The sequence below is a fragment of the Bufo gargarizans genome, chromosome 7, assembly GCF_014858855.1.
Source record: "Bufo gargarizans isolate SCDJY-AF-19 chromosome 7, ASM1485885v1, whole genome shotgun sequence".
Classification (NCBI taxonomy): Eukaryota; Metazoa; Chordata; class Amphibia; order Anura; family Bufonidae; genus Bufo; species Bufo gargarizans.
The window spans coordinates 18173763-18198291 of NC_058086.1; the positions used below are offsets into that span (position 1 = coordinate 18173763).

At 43.0% G+C, this 24529-nt stretch overlaps 1 protein-coding gene across 1 annotated transcript in view; it reads right to left on the reverse strand.

The window, feature by feature from the left end:
- SFMBT1 (Scm like with four mbt domains 1) overlaps nucleotides 1-24529 on the reverse strand; it is a 127478-nt gene that overhangs the window by 43197 nt on the left and 59752 nt on the right. Inside the window, exons 8-15 of the mRNA XM_044301725.1 lie at nucleotides 23904-24005; nucleotides 22900-23053; nucleotides 22011-22093; nucleotides 17991-18117; nucleotides 16096-16209; nucleotides 15709-15748; nucleotides 14001-14062; nucleotides 1845-1981 (exon numbers count right to left, since the gene is read on the reverse strand). Of these exons, the coding sequence (XP_044157660.1) occupies nucleotides 1845-1981; nucleotides 14001-14062; nucleotides 15709-15748; nucleotides 16096-16209; nucleotides 17991-18117; nucleotides 22011-22093; nucleotides 22900-23053; nucleotides 23904-24005 (819 nt within the window). The remainder of the gene's footprint in view (nucleotides 1-1844; nucleotides 1982-14000; nucleotides 14063-15708; nucleotides 15749-16095; nucleotides 16210-17990; nucleotides 18118-22010; nucleotides 22094-22899; nucleotides 23054-23903; nucleotides 24006-24529) is intronic.

Sequence of the window (24529 nt, forward strand, 5' to 3'; positions counted from 1 at the left end):
GGTTACTCGGATGAACTTCTCCTCCGCAGCAGAGGTGACTCTTGGTCTTCCTTTCCTGGGGCGGTCCGCATGTGAGCCAGTTTCTTTGTAGCGCTTGATGGTTTTTGTGACTGCACTTGGGGACACTTTCAAAGTTTTTCCAATTTTTCGGACTGACTGACCTTCATTTCTTAAAGAAATGGCAACTCGTTTTTCTTTACTTAGCTGCTTTTTTCTTGCCATAATACAAATTCTAACAGTCTATTCAGTAGGACCATCAGCTGTGTATCCACCTGACTTCTCCACAACGCAACTGATGGTCCCAACCCCATTTATAAGGCAAGAAATCCCACTCATTAAACCTGACAGGGCACACCTGTGAAGTGAAAACCATTTCAGGTGACTACCTCTTGAAGCTCATCAAGAGAATGCCAAGAGTGTGCAAAGCAGTAATCAAAGCAAAAGGTGGCTACTTTGAAGGACCTGGAATATGACATATTTTCAGTTGTTTCACACTTTTTTGTCATGTATATAATTCCACATGTGTTAATTCATAGTTTTGATGCCTTCAGTGTGAATCTACAATTTTCATAGTCATGAAAATAAAGAAAACTCTTTGAATGAGAAGGTGTGTCAAAACTTTTGGTCTGTACTGTATATATAAAAATAGAAAAAGCAGGCAGCACTCCATGTAGTAAAATGAAAAAGAAATGTATTCACATATAAGGCAATGCGACGTTTCGGCTCAGTGCTAGAGCCTTCCTCAAGCTCTATTTTCTATATATGTATACATGTGTGAATAAATTTCACTTTTTTACTTAAAGGAGTGCTGCGGACTTTCCTTTTCTACTGAATTTGTCCCATATCGAGGGACCACCGCGTGCACCTGCATTATTATATTTGCACTAAAGGGAGTGCTGCCTGAATATCTTTATGGATATATATATATATATATATATATATATATATATATATATATATATATAAAATGTATTGTATTGCAGGATATTATCCTACCCATCAGTGGGGCTTTGCTCCTTGAATCCAGGTTCTTAATTAATAAGTCTTAATAAATCATGTTTTATTCTTGGAGGCTGAGTTAACTTATTTCTTTTTCTAGTTTAGTTGATGTTTGTCTTTTTTGATACCAGGCCTGCACTCCTCTCTGTATTGTCAGGTGTGCCCCTCATTGTTTAGTTTCACAGTGCAGATAGACAATGACCCAAAGCATACTGCAAAAGCAACCAAAGAGTTTTTTAAGGGAAAGAAGCGGAATGTTCTGCAATGGCCAAGTCAATCACCTGACCTGCATCCGATTGAGCATGTATTTCACATGCTGAAGACAAAACTGAAGGGAAAATGCCCCAAGAACAAGCAGGAACTGAAGACAGTTGCAGTAGAGGCCTGGCAGAGCATCACCAGGGATGAAACCCAGCGTCTGGTGATGTCTATGCGTTCCAGACTTCAGCCTGTAATTGACTGCAAAGGATTTGCAACCAAGTATTAAAAAGTTAAAGTTTGATTTATGATTATTATTATGTCCCATTACATTTGGTCCCTTAACAAGTGGGAGGCACATATGCAAACTGTTGTAATTCCTACACCGTTCACCTGACTTGGATGTAAATACCCTCAAATTAAAGCAGACAGTCTGCAGCTAAAGCACATCTTGTTCGTTTCATTTCAAATCCATTGTGGTGGTGTATAGAGCCAAAAATGTTAGAATTGTGTCAATGTCTCAATATTTATGGACCAGACTGTGTGTGTGTGTGTGTAATATATATATATATATTATATACACATACATACATACTTTTTTTTCTTAATTGTTAGCATATATACTTTGGAGAGAGGTTCAGCATTACCTCTTTAAGGACCAAAACACAGTTTCCTGGACCCACAGATTTTGGTAGCTCTGCTATCCGTCCTTTGTTCAGATAGGGACCTGAGAAGCAGCGATGGTTGAAAAAGATCTTGGGGCAGAGATATTTCCCATTGGATGCTACGGAGAAAACAGGAATAAATAATGTCACCACTTCATGTGTATAATATACAATACAAAACTATATAAAAATGTGCAATAATTTCTACAGTACATCTTAGACGATTATTAATCATTATGTAAATATGTTCTAATCTGCATAACATAAGATTTATTAATATATTTTTACATCTGATAATCAGTTCAGTGCAATCAATAGATTAAGGTGACCTAATATAACAAACAACACAGGAAATTTCCATTTTGCTATTTAATATTCCTCTTTTAGGGGATTATTTAATGTTTTTCCCAGGGAGTATAATCTCAAAAACTCCTTAAAGGGAACCTGTCACCGGGAATTTGTGTATAGAGCTAAGAGGACATAGGTTGCTAGATGGCCGCTAGCACATCTGCAATACCCAGTCCCCATAGCTCTGTGTGCTTTTATTGTGTATAAAAACCGATTTGATACATATGCAAATTAACCTGAGATGAGTCAGGTTCATTTGCATATGTATAAAATCGGTTTTTTTAACCCAATAAAAGCACACAAAGCTATGGGGACTGGGTATTGAGGATGTGCTAGCGGCCATTTAGAAACCCATGTCCTCAGCTCTATACACAAAATCCCAGTGACAGGTTCCCTTTAAGGCTACTTTCACACTAGCGTTCGGGCGGATCCGTTCAGAACGGATCCGCCCATAATAATGCAGACGGAGGCTCCGTTCAGTACGGATCCGTCTGCATTATTTTAGCAAAAAAAAGCTAAGTGTGGAAATAGCCTGGGACGGATCCGTCCAGACTTTCAATGTAAAGTCAATGGGGGACGGATCCGCTTGAAGATTGAGCCACATTGTGGCATCTTCAAACGGATCCGTCCCCATTGACTTACATTGTAAGTCTGGACGGATCCGCACGCCTCCGCACGGCCAGGCGGACACCCGAACGCTGCAAGCAGCGTTCAGCTGTCCGCCTGTCCGTGCGGAGGCGAGCGGAGCGGAGGCTGAACGCCACCAGACTGATGCAGTCTGAGCGGATCCGCCTCCATTCAGACTGCATCAGGGGTGGACGGCTGCGTTCGGGTCCGCTCGTGAGCTCCTTCAAACGGAGCTCACGAACGGAATACCGAACGCTAGTGTGAAAGCAGCCTAAGTTTACTGAATCTTCTAGTTATATTTTGTCATTCAAAACAAATACCAGTGAGCACTTTATTGTCATTGTCCCATATGTTATCAATTACTTAATGCAGTACTTTCTTTTGGCATCCGTCACCATAGAGTTCCATTGTAAAAAAAATAAAGAAAATGTACAGGTGAAACTCGAAAAATCTGAATATCGTGCAAAAGCTAATTTATTTCAGTAATGCAAATGAAAAGGAATAGCATTAATGCAGCTTAAAATTAGAATTTTGTGAAAAGGTTCAATATTCTAGGCTTAAAGTGTCACACTCTAGTCAGCTGGCTGAGTCTATCATATTAGTTTCACCTTTTAAGTTGCATTACTGAAATAAATGAACTTACACGATATTCAAATTTTGAGATTCACCTGTACATGTTAACGCATACATATTTTTGCAGGTGTCACAGTATGGACTCCTGCAAAGTCCAGCAAAAAAAGCTAGATTTTTGTACTTACCGTAAAATCTGTTTCTTTTCTATTCATTGGGGGACACAGTCTTGACTTTGGGTATAGCTATTGCTACTAGGAGTTGACACTAAGCTATATCCCTCCTGCAGACACTGAACTAATCAGTTTGTTCAAAAGCAGTAGGAGCAGCCAGGAGAAGCCAACAGCCAATAATACAAAGGAAGAAAACCGGAGATGGGTGATCCTGAAGAACCAGAAGGATCCATCTAGGAGAATCAGTAATGTACATTACAGGGTGGGAGCTATGTTCCCCCAATGAACGGAAGAGAAACAGATTTTACGATAAATACAAAAATCTAGTTTTCTTATCTGTATCATTGGGGGACACAGTCTTAACCTTTGGGATGTTCCAGAGCAGTCCCCGGGGTGGGTCATAAACGAAGAAGCCATCCTGCCAATCTGAGAACTGCTTTCTGCAAAAAGTGTCAGAAGATGCAAAGGTGTGCACTTGGAAAAGTGTGCCCAGATGATCAGGCAGCTGCCCTGCACCCCTGAAGGGCCGAAGCCCCATGATGTACTGCCCAACCATAATGAGCAGCAACCCGGAAAGGTGGAGCCCGTCCACTGATGTGGTACGCTTCCACAACAGCCAAACAAATCTATCGGGAAATGGAAACTTTGGAGACAGCCAGCCCTCATCTCGGTTCCTCCGGAATGACGAATAATGAATCCGTCCGTCGGAAAGAGGACGTCTGAAACAGACCTAAGGGAACTGCACCCACATCCATCTGTACTAATAACCAGCACTGCAATCCTCAGCAGAGAGCCCAGAAGCACTTTCCTCAGCACAGTAGCACTGAGGCAGGGAAGGGGTTAATCAGAAGGCAGGGGCAGAGCTTATTGGCAGCTGGTGGGGCTAGAGCAATTATTACACCAGGTTGGACTCTCATCAACAACACATCCTGCTTGGCTTCCAAATGCACATGCAGGTTAATCACCAGATTACTAGGGCATCTTTCTTATGAAACAACCTAATAACACACTGAACTATTATAGAAAGTCTCCCCCCCCCCCCCGGGGAAGGAACACCTGCCGAAACTGAGGCCTCAGGTGGAGGTAAGTAGGCCTCCATAGGGGATATTCACATGAAAAAACCTGAGGAGGGGGAGGGAGGAGGAATGGGGGCCTTGGGGACTGAGAGAATACTCACCCGTCTGGCGTTTTCTGCCCCCCTGGGTCCAGCTGGGTCACCAGCTTTGGTGTGTTACCCCTTGGTGAGGGTAGCTACATTGGTAAACGAGGGGACTTTGGCGGAGTACGGACCTGGTAACCCGAAATCTGGCGGGAGACAGAGGTTTTTACAGGAACCTCTGGTCCTCCTTGCCTTCTTTTTGCAATGAAACTCTATGGTGACAGACGCCAGAATATGGCATCTGTCCGAGGCATCCGTTAACGTATAGGGTTTTTGTGTACGTTAAACATATGGCAAAAACCTGACATGAACCCAACCTTATAAAAGTTGGCGTAGAAACCTGTATCACGGCTTCCTTATAAATGGCAATGAAGATGTAGTGCCAGATCCATAGCATGAATGACATCACAGGCATCTAAACATTATAACGAACCCGGTGACTTGCAATGGGGTCATTAAGGTTCCACCCAGGTATCCATCATTTTGATGGAAAAAATAGCACTGCACACACAAAACGTGAATGTAACCTAACAAAAGTGATTTATGTAGATAAAAAAATGATGAGTACACTTACTAGTAATCAGATTTTCCAGACCCCACGACAGCACCACAAAGAGATGGTTCCGCCTCCCAGGACAGAAAACCAGCAGCATAAAAAGGTGGAGCCTCTCTCCCACCTCAATGAGTTTACAGAGCATGAGAGATGGAAGTTTTTGAGGCTGTCTTACCCTTATTTATACCTGAAGAAAAAAGAACAAATAAAGCAGACAACTTCCTGCACTCCTTGGTCACTTCTAGGTAATGGATAAGAATTTGTCTCACATCTAAAGAGTGAAAAACCCTCTCTTCATTATCTTTGGGCTCGGCAAAAAAGGACAGAAGGACCATCTCCTGGAGCTCATTAGACCTGGATGAAACGTTTAGTAAAAATTTGGGGTCTGGCCTAAGTACTACCCTATCCTCCAGAATCGACATAAAGGGAGGGTTGATAGAGATAGATTGAATCTTGCCAACCCCTCTAGCAGATGTTAGAGCTACCAACAGGACTAGCTTAAGGGTAAGCATTTTTTACTGAAGAAGACTCCAAAGGCTTAAAGGGTTCCCTAGTTAACGCATTCAACACTAGGTTCAAATCCCATGGAGGAAATTTAGGACCTTTCACTGGGATGATTCTATCTACCGCCTTGAAAAATCTCACTATCCAAGGGTTTATAGCAAAATGTTTACCTCCGAGGGCAAAAAGGGCCGAAACTTGCACTTTAAGAGTGCTCTTAGCTAACCCCATAGACAAACCCCTTTGAAGAAACTCTAAAATCACTACAATAGAAATTTCACAGGGCCATGAATCTGCCTTTATTCCTGCAAAGGATGGGAATCTTTTCCAAATCCTAGTATAAGGCCTCATGCACACTGCCGTGTTTCACGGCCGTATGCGGGCCGTGGAACCGCGGCCTGGATCCCTCCTGAGAGCAGGAGCGCACGGCGTCACTGGTTGCTATGACGCCGTGCGCTCCCTGCTGCCGGCACAGTACAGTAATACACTGGTATAGATCATACCAGTGTATCACTGTATTGCGGCGGCAGCAGGGAGCGCACGGCGTCATAGCAACCAGTGACGCCGTGCGCTCCTGCTCTCAGGAGGGATCCAGGCCGCGGTTCCACGGCCCGCATACGGCCGTGAAACACGGCAGTGTGCATGAGGCCTAAATAGAATTTGTCACTGCTTTTCATAAATTTAAGTAAGGTAGCTGTTAAGGCTTTAGAAAAACCCTGGCTGATTAGGAATGACCTCTCAAGTACAATGCCGTGAGATGCAGCCTCCCCACATCTGGATGATGTACTGGGCCCTGCACCAGAAGATCCGGAACCTCCGGGAGGATCCAAGGATCCGAGACTGACATGGATCTCAGAATAGAAAACCATGCCCTTCTTGGCCAAAACGGGGCAATCATGATCATCCTTGCACCCTCGTTCCTGATTTTTTTTTGAGAACAAGAGGGATCAACTGTAGAGGGGGAAATGCGTAACCCAGAAGATAGTCGCATCTCTGGAGCAAAGCATCCACCCCCTTCAGGAACTCCCTTGGATTGAGAGAGCAAAATTCCTCTACCTTCCTGTTCTTTCTGGTGGCAAATAGATCTATTGAAGGACAGCCCCAGAGACTCACTATCTTTGCAAAAATTATGGGGTTTAGGGACAACTCCCCCTGCCTCAACCTGTGACGGCTCAAAAAATCTGCCTGGAGGTTTTCCTGTCCCCTTATGTGTAGGGCTGAGAGATGAGCAATCTTTTCTTCCATCTCTTGGAACATCAACTCTGCTTCCTTCAAGAGACTGATCTGGTCCCCCCCCCCCCCTGACTTTTTAAATAAGCCACCGTAATGCGATTTGTCGAACATTATTCTGACATGCCTTTGCTGAATAAAGGGTAATGCTGTTTTTAGAGCTAATCTTACTGCCAGCAGCTCCTTCCTGTTTGATGAGAAATCATTCTGCATTGGAGACCACTGACCCTGAATGACCTGATCCAAGAAATGGGCTCCCCATCCACAAGGGCTGGCATCTGTTGTTATTACCACAGGGTCTGGGTAACACCAAGAAATCCCCTGGCTTAGGTTAGTATAATCTTCCCACCAGGACAGGGATATAGGTGTATTTTTGGAAATCATCATCTTCGAGTCCAAAGATCCCCCAAGTCTCTTTAGTGATAGAAGAATCTCTCTTTAAAGCTGTAGAGTATGGAAATGACCCTAGAATAGACATTGCCTTCTGAACTGTTAATTTGGGTCTGATCAAATCCACTTTATTTTTTGCCTGTATATGAAAAATCTTTTCCTTGAGTCAGAAAGATTTTTTGAGCTTCAGAGTCCAGGAGCAGACCCAGGAATAATTGTCACGTCTGTGGTAACATTCTGGATTTTTTTAAGTTTATGATCCAACCTAAGCTCTCCAAGATGTTCCTCACTTCTTCTACTGCTGTCACACAACTCTTCTGAGATCCCGCTACGATAAAAAAATCGTGAGGTAGGGTATAAATGTAATGTCCTGTTTTCTGATAAAGCTACATCTGCCACCACTTTCGTAAAGATCCTTGGTGCCATGGAGAGGCCGAATGCAAGAGCCTGAAATTGAACGTGACTTACCTCCCCCTCTATGTTCATCGCTACCCTGAGGAATTGTTGATGAGCTGGATGAATGGGTATGTGATGATAAGCATCTTTTTTAGTCTATGACTGCCATAAAACATCTGGGAAACAGAAGATGAACTGCTGATTTTACCTGCTCCATCTTGAATTTCCTGAATAGTAGGTATTTGTTCAGTTGTTTTAAATTTATAAAATCGTACGAAAAGAATTGTCCGGCTTTTCTACTAAAAACAGGGTTGAGTAGAATCCTTTCCCTTGTTCTGCCGCTGGAACCGGAACTAATACCCGTTTGTTTAATATTTTTTACAGACACACACACACAGATACATTCTAGGTTTGTACTTTTTTAGTAGATTTTTGTTTTTACTGGGTATCCACTATTAGCTCTCTTTCACACGAGCTTGTCCGGATAAGGTCCGGATGCGTTGCAGCAAACTCACGCGAGTAGGTACGCAATTGCAGTCAGTTTGACTGCGATTGCGTTCCGTTGTTCAGTTTTTATCGCGTGGGTGCAATGCGTTCTGCACGCACGTTCTGCACGCACAAAAAACTGAATGTGGTACCCAGACCCAAACTTCTTCACAGAACTTCAGGTTTTGGTTCAAGGTTGTGTAGATTGTATTATTTCCCCTTATAACATGGCTGGAGGAGTTTAAAAAAAATATATATATATTTTTTTTTTAACTCACCTTAATCCACTTGTTCGCGCAGCCGGCATCTCTTCTGTCTTCTTCTTTAAGGAATAGGACCTTTGATGACGTCACTACGCTCATCACATGGTCCGTCACATGATTTATCACAATGGAAATAACAGGGGAAATAATAAAGATCGGGTCCCCATCCTGATAGTCTCCTAGCAATCGTGCGTGAAAATCGCACCGCTTGCGGATGCTTGCGATTTTCACGCAGCCCCATTCACTTCTATGGGGCCTGCATTGCGTGAAAAACGCAAAATATAGAACATGCTGCTATGAAAATCACCGCTCGTGTGCACAGCCCCATAGAAATGAATGGGTCTGGATTCAGTGCGGGTGCAATGCGTTCACGTCACGCATTGCACCGGCGCAGAATACTCGCTCGTGTGAAAGAGGCCTTAACGTGAGTCTATCAGAAGAAAAATAAGCGGAGTCACAATGCCTGCTAGGCCTTGCTCGCCATAAACCAATTGTACCTTTTATTCTTTGATCTATTGTTGCATTGCTGAGAAAATCAGTTTTTAATCCTTAATGCAAAAGAGCTGTTAAGTGTACTGTGGGAGGGCCTGAACCTCTAACTCGGTTCCATTTATTTGCCAGCCCCAGGGGCGTAGCGTGGGGGGGGGGGGGGGGGGGGCTGGAGGGGCCATTGCCCCGGGCGCCAAATTGCAGGGGGCGCCAGGCAGCCGAAATTTCAATGAGGGCTCCCGTCCCCTCCGTTTTGCTTCATAGGCTTCAGGCCACTAGGCCTGAAGCCTATAAGGCAGTAGAGCGATGCCGGACTCGGTCACGATAACCTCACTGTGACCTCCTGCGTCGGATCTCGCGAGATGACGCGGCGCAGGAAGGCACAGTGAGGCGTTCGTGACCGCCTGCGCCGGGACGCCACAATCGGGGATGGAGAGAGGTAAAGTATGTTTTTAGATGTTACCTTACCTAATTGCAGAGGCACTGGGGGCAGTATGGGGGGTGGGATAGGAGAGGACTGGAGCAGAAAAGAGGCTATCCTATTGAATGGCACACCAGGCACAGTAATAAGAGGGTGGAGAGGCGGCCATTATATTAATAATAAAGAGGGGGCCAGTACATTAATAATAAATATGGGGGCCAGTACATTAATAATAAATAGGGGGCCAGTACATTAATAATAAATAGGGGGCCAGTACATTAATAATAAAGAGGGGGCCAGTACATTAATAATAAAGAGGGGGCCAGTACATTATTATTATTATTATTATTAATGTAATGGCCCCCTCTTTGTTAATAATGTAATGGCCCCCTCTTTGTTAATAATGTAATGGCCCCCTCTTTGTTAATAATGTAATGGCCCCCTCTTTGTTAATAATGTAATGGCCCCCTCTTTGTTATTAATATAATGCCCCCCTCTTTATTATTAATATAATGTCCCCCTCTTTATTATTAATGTAATGCCCCCCTCTTTATTATTAATGTAATGCCCCCCTCTTTATTATTAATGTAATGCCCCCCTCTTTATTATTAATATAATGTCCCCCTCTTTATTATTAATATAATGTCCCCCTCTTTATTATTAATGTAATGCCCCCCTCTTTATTATTAATGTAATGCCCCCCTCTTTGTTATTAATATAATAGCCCCCTCTTTATTATTAAAGAGGGGGGCAGTACATTAATAATAAAGAGGGGGCTAGTACATTAATAATAAAGAGGGGGGCGATTATATTAATAATAAAGAGGGGGGCATTACATTAATAATAAAGAGGGGGGCATTACATTAATAATAAAGAGGGGGCCATTATAATATACAGGGGGAATAATATTATGGGGAATGAAAGCTATCTGTCTGGCTCTAGCTCAGTATTGGGGGGCAGCAGGATGACAGTGTTGAGACACCAGGAAGGAGAGCATAATAGTAAAGTGAGGAACCTAAAAAAAAATTCTGTGAAACTCTGAAGAGACGAGAAGCGGCTTAAAGAAGGTATCATGGCGGTCTTATCTCTGAATGAAGACGTCGAGGAGAGTCTACATCACAGGAGACGTCACTGGATGTAACAGGTATGGTGCGGTATTATACTGTAATAATAATGTCCATGCACATATCTGTTTCATGGTAGGGTTGTGGGAGGAGATTGAGAATATGGCCCACCCTGCCACATTCTGGCCCCAGACTTCAGGTCACACTGTGTTTTGAATTCTGGGGCCTCACACCCATCTACTACATTATCTTTACTCAGAGAGTTATCTCTGTGTTATCTGAGGTGTTACATAGGACTGCTAGTGATCTACTACAGTATCTGTTAAAAGTGGCGTGCCTAGGGTAGGCAGGGTGGCACAATTTTTGGCTTTCCCCGGGTGCTGGCAACCCACGCTACGCCACTGGCCAGCCCCTCTCTTTCATGGATGATCAACAGGGCAGGCTACAGAATTGTTCTCTCATCTGGCCCTGAAATCTCATGTCCGTGCTGTCCCTTACAAGCCTGGTGCATGCGCAGTACAGCCACGGACGAAAAATAAGAGTTCATCAGGTGATCCTGTCGTTCGTGTAGGCACACCAATCATCATTTCTGGGCAGCAGATTGTGCTGTCTAAACAGCGATCTGCTACCTAGAAACAGTGTAGCTGTATGGGGACGAGCGATCGCAATAGCCATGCCTCATCCTCATACACTGAACGAGCAGCCGACTGTCGGGAAGGAACGCTTTCTACCGACAATCTGTTACATCGTGCAGTGTGAACCCGCCTTTAAATAAGTGTTATGACCTTTTCGTTATTTAGAGATAAGGTTTATTAGATGACAGCACAAAGTAAAAAGTTTCATATATACAGCTAGAAAAACAGTTAATCCATGTGACAGAAAGGCTAAAAAATAAAAAATAAAGACCAATTGAAAAAAAAAAAAAAATGTTTTAACCCAAAATCATAAAAATAATTCCCCCAAAAGTGTACCTAGCCTTCAACAACTCATCTGCACACAGATTGAAAATACAATTTTTTTAATTAATGCACTGGACCAAAGAATAAAAGCTGCTGCTGGATTACGGTGAGTGAACACTACCAGGTATTGTGCCTGGTTGAACACTCATTTTCCTGCTGACAGGTTCCCTTCAATGTATGTTAAAATCATGCATCTAAACCTACAGATAAGGCAAACATTAATTTGACGCTTAAACAATACAGACACAGTTAGGGTTTTGTTTATTATTGCATTCTACACAGTTTTTGCTCTGCAGCTTTCACATTCAGTGCATCTGCAAACTGCTGCTGCTACCTTACAGCTCATAAACATTCACTATAGGTGAATTCTTATCAGTCTGATAAGAATTTAGTTTAAACAAGTGTTTAGGAGCCATCACGAGTTCAGGGGTTATCAGATTTCAGAAACATCCCCACCCATGTGTCTGGCCCCTCACAGGTAATATACTTAGCCCGCTCCCCTCCTGGCCCCTAGTGTCACCCCTGTCCCTGCCTGCTTGCCCCCCCAACACCAGATGTATTCATCAGTGTACAAGGAGAAGCAGCAGGGACCAGGAGCGGGATAAGTATATTACCTGTTAGGGGCCCGGCACATGGGGGTGTTGTTTCTGCAATCGGATAACCCCTTTAAGGACTACAAATCCAGCCGTCAGGGCAGCTCTCACAGATGCAGAAAGCAACTGAAAAGTGCCCAAAATAAGTAGAATCGGATAATAAAAAAATGCCACAAGTGTAGCACAGCCACAAAGAAAAGCTCCAACTGCATTGCAATAAAATGTATTATCTGAACAGATCAGGAAGGGCAGCACACAGACACCGATGCTGTGTACACACAGCAACATCCACTGCAGAATTGTGGCGGATCCTTTTGTACCTTTGCACTGTAATGAGTGAAAGCTGCTTTAAATTAGAAGAAATTCACCTGAAATACTGAAGACTGCAGATTTCAAATTTCAAAGCACTTCCTCAAAAATTAGCAGCTATTTTCATAGTGTGTGAAGGTGTAAAATCACATTTACTTGTATTGCACATGGCCTAAGCTGAAAACATTCTTCTCTCTGAACAGTTATGATATCAGAATGTAATGATGACAACATGGTAAGTTCACGTGGCGGATTCTGGTTCTGTAAAAATTCACCCCATACTCCGTGGCAGAAACAGTTGTGGTTTCTGCTGGAGTTGTTCACTGTCAATGACGATGACCTTCTCGCACTTAGCTCCATTGAATGGAGCTAATCCAAGAGCTGAAACATGCCGTGGTTTCAAGCGGCATCCATCCAGACACTGTGCCAAGAAGGGGCATGTCCCTAGGCATGGTTGTGGCTTTAGACCACTGGCCGTCTCTGGAATTTAAGCGTATTCTACAGAGAGCGGCAGTGTTACCAGGGCTGTAACTTTGATCTCCTGGGCCCGACATTTACCATGTGCCATTTATGACAATGATGTCATCTTAAAGAGGTTATAAAAAAAAAAAAAAAAAAGTATTATGCAATGAATAGGCATTTCAAGAAAAATATTACTGCAATATACATGCATAAAAATTATTATTATTTTTTTTTTAATGTACATTACATTTGTATCTCAGGTAGCGCCCCCTGCTGTTTATCCTTCTGGTCAAGCTTCTCCTGCATTCAGTGGTGGACCAACATGCTTAGTAGGTTCCCTGCAACCTTCCCCTCCTTTCAGTGCTGGCACCATAAAGCAGGTGAAGTGGCCCAGACACCTTCCATTCATCCCCAGTTCTAAATGTATCAAAGTATATAGCTATATATCTCTCTAGACAGTGGAGAAGGACCAGAGTTATATATTTGTTTATATGCAAATGAGGCCTTTGGTGCAATGAAGGCATCACCATTTCCCTTGTTCCACCAAAGCTCCACTCCTTTCTGGGGCCAGACGCTCTCTCACTGCTTTGATTGATAGGGCCAGGCAGTGGTAAAGAAGCCTGGGAGGGGCTAGCCTGAGAAAGGAGCGGAGTTTGGGTGCAACAAGAGCAACGGTGAAGCCTTCATTTCACCAACAGCTTAATTTGTATATTTAAAAAATATATATCATAAATCGGGAATGGAGCCCTGGATCACCAAAAGAAAAAAAGCTATTTAATCAGGTAAACCACAGCTATGTGTCTACAAACAGTTGGGTAGTCTCTGGAGACAGATTATCTTTAAATGTAGAATTTCACAGGCATGAGTAAGATTTATTTTTTCATTAACGAGTAGTGATCAACAATTTAGCAAGTTGTTAGCGTTCAGAAGATGTTTAATTATACAAAACAATAACCGTTAAATATTTTCCAATGTTTGCTCATTAATACGATTGTTGCTCGTTCACCCCTAGAGCATTTACACTGTTATTTAGACCCTGGCCACAAATCACTGAGGGAAGGGGGGCCCAAGCTGAGCTCTTGCACCAGGGCCCATAATCCTTTAGTTATGCCCCTGGCACTTTAAATACTAGAGAAATAGCTTACTGATGTTGCTGGCTGTAGTATCTGACTCATTTACTCCATGCTTATTCTTAGCAGTCACATCTCTAAAAAAAGAACAGAAATGGTGTCACACACATGTAGATTGGGAAGGCGAGATTACAAGGGTAAAGATGGCCTCTATACCCATTTACTATTATTAGATGTGGATCTTCTTCTAAGAGCCCCTGAAACAAACAGTCCAGGAACCAGGTAGAGAAACTAAGGGCCTTCACATCTTGGCCTTCTCCATGTTGGCTGGCGTATCAGATGCAATGGGGCTTGACTACATTGATGTGACCAAGTTTTGCATGGCGCCATTTGCAGTCATAGCACGTAAGACAAAGCAGCCAAACCCTACTCATTTCCAAAATCCTACCATCATCATAGTGCAAGTTGATGTTCTCCATCAAAGGCTCAAATTATAGTAGATTCAGTAGCGCTACGGCTCCTTGGCAGAACCTGACTGACTGTACTGTAGGTCAATGGGAGCCGCTGGTTATCTGCCATGCGATGGATGCAGAACTATGTCGTGGTTTCCGTTTCAAATGGAACAGAGCAGCTGTGAACAGAGCCCAATACTCATGAGGAGAGAGATGGTGGGGGGAGATCAAACGAAGAGGTGAAGTGCTCCACTGGCTGCTTTTGCCTCTATGTTCTAGGAATCGGTGGCGCTCCTTGCTTCTGGACTTACAAGGCTTGGCCACACCCTCATCATGTTGATTGACAGGGCCAGGCAGCGTTCACATCATCTTGCCTGGCCGTGTTATAATCAACATGATGAGGGCACGGCCAGAGGAGTGTGAGCAGAGCCTCTAGTTAATGTTTCACAAAAACAGGGGAACATAGAAAGAAGGGACAAAGACTGTTCGCTTCAGCTGACAGTAACATATGTCTAAAGTCAGTGTGTTTAATAACGATGTTCCTGATAACAGAAGCCCTTTAAAATGTAAGCAAAAAAACGGACATGTGTAAAATGTCTGAAATGTGCCAAGCACCTGTAGGACGTTAAAGGGACTGTCCAAGTTGAATAATCTCCCCCAGCTCCTGTAAATGGTGTGAAATAACAAAAGAAGCAATACTTACCATTTGTCTCTCCTGCCACTTCCATTGTCGTGCTCTGGTCCCTACCCCTCTGGCGTCATTCCCATTGCCCAAGTTCCATGTACACAGGTCACCGTGCAGCCAATGACTGGTCTCAGCAGTATCCGGGATGTTACTGCTAAAGCTTGTGATTGGCTATGCCAGGGACATGGTGTATATGGAACATCACTGCTGCAGCCAAGAAAATAGACAGCGGCAAGAAGGAACATCGCAGGAATGGCAGAAGAAAAGTATCACTTCTTTTGTTATTTTAGAGCAGGGATGCTCAACCTGCGGCCCTCCAGCTGTTGTAAAACTACAACTCCCACCATGCCCTTCTGTAGACTGATAGCTGTAGGCTGTCCGGGAATGATGGGAGTTGTAGTTTTGCAACAGCTGGAGGGCCGCAGGTTGAGCATGCCTGTTTTAGACAATTTACAGCTGTCTCCTAAGTTTTTATTTAAATCAGACAACAATCAGTGGCAACTACAAGCATGCAAACAATGCTGTCCACATGCCATAAACATGTGGTGTATGAGTATGTGCCATTCTCGTCCTCAGGCCTATGGCCTGTTTGCGGTAATTTTTGCGGGCAACCCCTTTGGGTGTAGATTTGTGATCATTTACTTACTGTTTCTGAGAGTGTCTAGCAGTCTTCTTCCGAGGTTTTGCTAATGAAAAGAAAAAGCAAACAATGAAATCCATGTTATGCCCAAATGTAATAAGGGCACATGCACAGTTTTCTGGCAAGTCTATCTAACACTGCCTAAAAGACACAAAAATATGTAAAAGTAGCACAATTCTAGAAAATGATCACATTTCAATGCAACTAATTATTTCCTGATCTGCCAAACCCAAAGCTGGTTAGCATACAGCACCCCAATCTCTCCCTGGGGTAGTACAGGAAAGCTAAAAAAACATCTCAAACATGCTGATAAATGTTATTTGCAGCTATTACTGTGTTTCAGGAACATTTTAATAAAAGCTTGCATTGAATCAGAATAAAATGAAAATTTACCATTTGTAGGAGGTGGGGTACATAAGGGGTGCCCATTAGTTTCACACCATCCCATTGGAAAGAGGTCAGTGGATTCTACATGCACAATGCACTCGGGAACAGGAGTCTTCACGCCTAGTGAATAGTGAAATATGATGTTATTTTAAAAATGTTAAGCCTAACATTTGTTTTTCTTATTTAAACCACAAAATCAGAGAATATAGCACTCCCTTCCAATGAATCTGTCAGGGCTGTAGGCATGTCACCATAGTAAGGGATCTATTCCCATATCAATCCAAAACCACAGACAGGTAACATGGACACAGGCACATGGACTTCAGGAACAATTCAAGAAAGGCTCAGTGCAGAGTCAAAATGTCACACACCTGTGGTCGATAAATCCATGTTTGAACTGTTACTGAAGTTGTTACCTGTTCCTTTATTTTATTTTTCACATTCAATTGGCAAAATACATTTACAGATCACTATTTTACATTGATGACCTATTCCCAGGATAGGTCATCATAATCAAATCTATGGGGGTCCAACACGAAGGACCCCCGCTGACCAGCCTTTTGAGGAGGCCACAGTGCTGTGGCCTCCTCACGGCTTACCAAGCACAGCACCGTACATTGTATAGCAGCTGTGCTTGGTATTGCAGCTCAGCCCAATTCACTTCAATGGGACTGAGCTGCGCCTAGGCCAAATGATCGATGTTCGTGACGTAAGATGCGAGAAGGCCGCGGCGCTCTAGTGACCGCTGACTGTCGAAGTGTCCCGGGTGTCAGAATTAATTTTCCATTTCCCCCATTTGCATGGAGTGGTGGTTGATCATGCACGCTCTCGCTCTAGTAAAAGTTTATGGGACTGCTGGAGACAGTCGAGTACAGTGCTCCTTTCAGGAGTACACAGGGGAGTCCCTGCTGCAATCAGAAACTTTTTTAACTTTCCATCTTTAGATAGCTGGTAAGTCTCAGTCTTAGGAAAACCTTTTAAAGGGGTTGGCCCATCTTAAACATAAATGGCATATACATAGAATATGCGATAAATACCTGATATGTGCAGGTCTTACCTCGGGTTCCTGTTCAGATTCATACTGGCTGCTTCAGAAGTCAGTGAAGAGGGGGTCATGCTGTTATTTTTGTAGTTTACGGGAGTTACAGAAAGAGTGAAGCACTGCTCTTTCCAAAACTACCATGTGAATATTTCACACTAAAGTGAATGGGAGTTGTCAAAACCTCATTCACATACATTGAGCTGATCTTTGTGGATTCAGCATCTGAAAATCTGCAACTGATACACTGTAAGGACCAGGAATAGGTATTATATGCAGGCACATATGTTTAGGCCTATTAAGAACACAGCCTGAGAGGCTCTGTGTCTCCAGTCAAATGCGTTCAAAAAGTAAAACTTCAGCATTCCTCCAATTCAAAGCAATGTGGTTATTTATTCATTAGGCATCACTACAAGGTGACATTCGACTCTAAGTCTTTGAAGAAGAAAAAGACTTGGGAGAGTCGAAATTTCGCCTTGTATTGATGCCTAATAAATAACCACATCGCTTTGAATTAGAGGAGTGCTGCAGTTTTACTTTTTGAACTACTGTCTGGGACCATAGGCCAGGGTCCGACACTGCTTGCACCCAATACTCCCTTGAGGATTACTTCTTTGGAAACACCTATTGAGGTAAACGTAGTGCTTCTCTCTCCTGGATCTTTCTTTTTCCGTCAAATGCAGACACTCAGCTCCGTTTCCTCCTTATTGACAGCCAGTTAGAGTTTGTACTAAACCCACCCCCCACTTGCTGAGGTTTCAGATTATTTGACCATGTCAGACATTTGTAAAACACCAACATAAATTGCGCTAACTAGTAGTAAAACTTAATTTTAAGGTTCAAATAATTTGAGAACTAAAACCTTCTAGCTGGAGCCAGATGTAAAGGCCGTTGACCCTCGTTACAGTGGCAATGCAGATATCCCGTGGCTGAAAGGGATTGACGGCCTCGAGCTTCATGCGTTCCTGAAGAACATGTTCATTCTGGACCTGCATACAGAAGAAAAACCATGTAGGTCAGAATGTGCAGCAGGAATCAAGAAGATTACTAGCATCAGTGTTTGGTCCTAATGAATAGACTAATTTATAATTCTCCTACTGTACATGGGGAACAATATTGAGCCACATAGTGTTTTCATTTAGTTATCCCATTACATAGACTCCTCTTATACTACATAATTAGTTGCTTGGTGAGTCTTGCGCAACCGTGGCAAGGTAAGGCAAACTATTTTAATGGATCCAAAATATTCCCATGCCCATGTCGATGTAGGTAAACCTATATGGACAGCAATTACCCCCTTACCTTTTTATGTGCCTTAGGCAGGGTGATGAATCTCCTTAAAGAAACCAGTCCTTTCTGGAGACTTATTGGCAATGGGGAACAAATATGCAAGGAGGTATCTCCCAAGAAAGAGAACCATCCTGCCAGCGCCACCTATTGGAAGTGGCTCCTTATAAGTCAAGATCCAACTTTCTAACAAGCCTTGCCTGGCCATATTCCCTTGTCAAATCCCAAGGCTTGTTGGAAAGTCAGATCTTGACTCATGGGGAGCCACTTTTAAGAGGTGGCGCTGGCGAGATGGTTCTCCTTCTTGGGAAGATACTTCTTTGCACTTTATGTGGCCAAATAGGTAGAGAATTAGAATTTTACTACAAACCAGGAAGCAGGAGCAGACTGTGAACTTATGTACTGAACTATGTACCCAGCCAGCAGCAGAGAGGAGGGCTTGGGCAGCTCCCTGGGCATCAGCCCACCATGACATTTTACTGTAGGGCCTATAGCCAGTCTGCCCTTGCCTGAAAGTCAAAACATATTCCTAAGCCAATCCGCAATTTCACATTCTTCAGCAAGTTACTCCTGCATTAAGGAACAACGTTAAGATTTGCTGGTGACTTCAGGCAAAATGCCTAGATCCATCCGTGTTGCCAGTTGTTACCACTGACACAGGTAAGAGCATACTGAGCTCTGATCTATGGTTTCATTGCTTACCTATTACTGTGGGAATAGTAAATATAAAAGGACTCATTTTATTGTCACTTTATTAATCGAGAGGCTTTTTATTACATATTTGGAAGTTAGTTTGAAACAGGACACAGATGCCTCAAACAGTCTAAGTTCTGAAAATAAGAAATTATTCATGACATACTTACAGCCAACTCTATGTGAACCAGACGGCACATACAGAGGTAATCAAAAGAAACGTTTTCTAGACTCTAATTGTCTCTAGCTGACCACTAGGTGGTACTGCAGGGCACACTTTCAGCAGGCTGTAGAAATTCAAGCTCTATACCAGGAAACATCTTATAGATACAATAGACCTCACCTACACAAGATCTTCAGATGTTGTGCATATTAATGGTGTTAAAGGGAATGTGTCAATATCTATATTTAAACAAACAATAAAATCCAGCAATTTTCGCACTGACCACTAAGCAGTTATCTGCTTATCTGTCATTCTAAATCTGCCTATAATTATATCACCTCTGGTTACAGATATTACAGGATCCTCTATTCACAATACTTTGTCAAAGCTTATCTATTCTTTCCTTCTACAATGACCTCTGCACAGGGCACAGAGCATGCCTAAAACTCTCCCATGTAAGTCAAGGAGGTACCCTGCTGACCATTGTGCTTATGGCGCATGTGGCTGCTTTAAAGGGAACCTGTCACTGGGATTTTGTGTATAGAGCTGAAGACCCATGGCCACTAGCACATCCGCAATACCCAGTCCCCATAGCTCTGTGTGCTTTTATTGTGTAAAAAACCCGATTTGATACATATGCAAATTAACCTGAGATGAGTCCTGTCCCTGACTCATCTCACATACAGGACTCATCTCAGGTTAATTTGCATATGTATCAAATCGGGTTTTTTACACAATAAAAGCACACAGAGCTATGGGGACTGGATATTGCAGATGTGCTAGCGGCCATCTAGCAACCCATGTCCTCAGCTCTATACACAAAATCCTGGTGACAGGTTCCCTTTAATGCAATTTTCTTAATGCTTTTCTAACACTGTTAAGAACAGCTCAGACAAGATGTCCGCCCCCTTAATCATGTTCAGGAAAACAGAATAAATCTGCAACCAGAAAATAACAGATTAGAAAAAAAACATATGTTTTCAGAGATTCAAATTCAGATTACCTATCCTCTGGATTGGGGGGCATCTTGGGTGTTGATCAGCTGTTTGAGAAGGCACTGGCGCTCCTTTGAGCGCCATGGCCTTTTCCGTGTTCACCAAGCACAGCGCCACACATTGTACAGAGACTGTGCTTGCCATCGCGGCTCAGCCCCATTCACTTCTATGGGCCTGAGATGTGCCTAGGCCATGTGACCAATGTTGACATTTGGCCTTGGAAAAGCTGAGAGACAGCAGCGGCACTACTGCGAGGATAGGTCATCAGTATTTAGAGAGGTTGTCTCACTTCAGCAAATGTAATTTATCATGTAGACAAAGGTAATACAAGGCACTTACTAATGTATTGTGATTGTCCATATTGTTTCCTTTGCTAGCTTGATTAATTTTTCCATTGCAATATACACTACTGATTTCCATGGTTAGGACCATCCTGCAATCCATCAGCGGTTGCCGTGCTTGTACACTATAAGAAAAGGGCCGCCTCTCTGGTGGCCAGGATTGCAGGAGTGCACACAGTCCAGCACTTTTTCCTATGGTGTGCAAGCTCGGCCACTGCTGGATCGTAAGGTGGTCGTAACCATGGAAATGAGCAGTGAATAAAGTGATGGAAAATTGAATCAAGCCAGCAAAGGAGACAACATGGACAATCACAACACATTATGCAGTAAGATTGACCCGTTACCTTCATTCTCCAGGTCAGTACGATTACAATGATACAACACTTATATCGTTTTTCTTGCTTTTTAATGCTGAAACAAAATGTAAAACCTTGAAAAAAATTCTCTTCATCACCATATTCTACCCCTATAACTTTTTGGGAGTTACAAGTATAGAGCTGTGGAAGTGCTCAATTTTTTTGCAGAGCAATCTGTACATTTCAGCGGTACCATTTTGAAGTGTGTGTGACTTTTTGATCACTTTTAATAAAATACTTTTTGTGAAAAAAAATGGCAAATTGGCAGTTTTTAGGGTTTTTTTCCATTACACCATTTGCCGTATGGGATTAATATTGTTATATTTTAATAGTACTGGCATTTTCGCATGCGGTAATGCCCATGATATTTTTTTTGTTTTTTTGTTAAGTATTTTCATTTTGGGGCAGAGTTGAACCTTTATTTTATTTTTTAAACTGGGTCATTATAACTGGCAATCATTAGATTATATATATTATACAGCCATCATTGAACACTTCATTTTCAATATAACAATACAGTGCTGCCACCTAGTGGCCTGTATTAATATATTCCAGTAATAGCTGCCAAAGCCTGCTTGAGAATTCGGGCTATTAGTATGGTGTAACAGGTTTCCCGATCTCAGCCGGGGAACGCTGTTACAGGAGCGGGAGCGTGCGGCTCCCGCTTCTAGTCTGCTCAGATGCTGTGGTCACATTTGACCACGGCATCTGAGAGGTGAAATGTATGTGATCAGTCTTATGGCCGATCTCATACATGTGCCTCAGGTCTCTGCTGAAACAGCAGAAACCCGGCAGCTATGGCGCCCACTGCACGTGCAAGTGGGTGACATGTTTAAAGAAAGGGTTAATAGCTAGTGGGATAGATTGAGAGATAGGTTTCTTTTTATTTACAGGACGGTAGTTCTTTACCACCATACCTTGTCTGCAAGAAATTGTCTTTGCTTCTTTTGTCCTTTGCTAATAAAAAAAAAACTCCTGTGCACATCTATAGCTGAACATACAGAAACGTCTAGGGAGCCTGCTAGGTTTCAACCGTGAAAAACTCACCTCGGGGAAGCAACTGTCGGGAGCAGCGTGCGCATTGCAATGAGTCAGATATTTATCCCAGTCAAAGACCTCTTCTGAATAACCTGAAGGAGAAGAATGACAAAGTAAAACATGTTACCTAGATTTACCAGATGTGGAAGAAGGCAACCTAAGAATGTACATGCAACACAATGTCTGTTTATAGGATCTTCAGGCTGTTTATAGGCATCTTCAAGGTTATTATATTAAGTCTCAGCAAAAGCAGGAAACATTCACATTAGACAGAAAGCCCTAGCACAGAATCTCACACCGCTGCCACAGATCCTCCATAATACCTTAAAGGGAACCTGTCACCTGGATTTTGTGTATAGAGCTGAGGACATGGGCTGCTAGATGTCCGCTAGCATGTCCGCAATATCCAGTCCCCATAACTCTGTGTGCTTTTATTGTGTATAAAAACCGATTTAATACATATGCAAATTAACCTGAGATGAGTCAGAGCTTGAAAATATGACTCTTCTCTGGTCACACAAGTAAGATATGACTCTTATGTTAATTTGCATATGTATCAAATCGGGTTTTTTTACACAATAAAAGCACACAGAGCTATGGGGAATGGGTATTGCGGATGTGCTAGTGGCCATCTAGCAAACCATGTCCTCAGCTCTATACACAAAATCCCGGTGACAGGTTCCCTTTAACGCCAGTGATCTACTGCCATGTCCTCCCAAGCTGTCACTGACATTACAATAGGCATTCAATACTCATTTCACGCACTGCTTTTTATTAGCTGTTCCAAAAAGGTATCTTTAGATATCAAGATAACGTATCCAATCATAACTATACAAAGTTTTGTATAGGCGAGACCTAAGACAAAAGGGCGTGCTTTATACACTTTATGTGGACATACCAGAAGGGGAGCAGACAGTCAGGCCCATCTTCAGGCTCCATCGTGCAGGGAGAATGTGTGGGCTATTCCTGTGACACACCATGGACTGATGGTCCGTAGAGTTGTCAGGCCTTAGATCATCTAGTTCAACCAGGAAATACTGGTCATTGAAGACCTAAGACACAAAAGGGTTTAAGTGAAAAATAACATGGGAGCAACAAGGGCAGATGCTGACCACAAAAGTGCAAGAACAGTATATGGGCACCAAGGGGGTTATTGATTAAGACCGGCGTTTTAGATGCCCGTCTTAATAACCCCTATAGCTGGCGGTGGATCCGCCAAAGTTATATAGAGGCACTGGCCTCTATATAACTTTGGCGCAGCCAGCGCCAGTTCTTACTGTAAGACAGCTTCCTTGCTTGCTTACATTTAGACCATTTTCTTCGCTTAAAACATGCATAAAAAATGATGAATGAGACAGGCCTGCCAGGCCACTTTCAGCTGCATTCTGTGCCAGATAAAATGCCTATAGGCATATTTCTAATCGGAAATGACACCCCCAGTTTTTCAACTTCCAATTTGATAACACAACACAGTTACCTACAGACCACCTCATACAGGGCTTGGCAGAAAATCTCTGGTGACTGTTGGATGGGAATAAGCATAGTCCCTTGCAAAGGATCTAATTGACAGAGAGCACTATCAAGTTCAACATGTTAAAAGGCACATGCAGTTCTCCATTCTTTCCTAAAGCTTGTTTAAAGAGGTTCTCGTAAGATCTGGACGTGTGTGTATTACACAAACGGAAAGGATGTTCCTCCAGGCAGAGAACCTGGCACAGAATATCTATTCTGCCTGGATGGACATCATTATAGGGTATGTACACAATCACAAACTATATTGCAGGGTCAGAGAAGTGTACGTGCACTGCACATCAGACCACATCAGTACAAATGAAGAACTGTTAAAATAAAGTTGTAAGAACATGAGACCCACCATAGTAAAGAATAGGACACTTGTCGTACCTCAGTCACTGTTGCAGGAACAATGCATGATGGATCTTTGGGGTTTATTGCCTCAATCTTCATGCCAGACTTAAATGTATGATTGGGAATTTGAGCCTGTTCCTAGAAAAACACATCAATAATATAGTGATTTTTCTGAAAAGAAAAAAGAACAGCCATTTTATATCTGAGTAATTTTGCACTGGAGTTTCCGTTAAATGTTAAAGGGGTTTTCCAAGAGTTTTACACTGATGACCTATTCCCTGGATATGGTCTTCAGTATCTGATCGGTCGGTTTCCGACACCTGCGACCCACGCAGATGAGCCGTTTAAGAAAGCAGCAGCGCCCGCAGTAGCACCGCAGCCGTCTCTCAGCTTTCCCTAGGCCATGTGGCGTCACGTACATCAATCACATGGCCTAGGCGCAGCTTAACTCCCTTGAAGTGAATGAGGCCGAGCTGCAATACCAAACACAGCCGCTATATCAAGTGCTGGGTTTGCAGAGACGGCCACAGTACTATTGCGAGCACTGATGGCTTCTCAAACAGCTGATCGGCGGAGATCCCAGGTGTCGGACCCCTACAGAACTGATTCTGATGGCCTATCTAGAGGCTAGGTCATCAGTATAAAACTCCCGGAAAACTCTT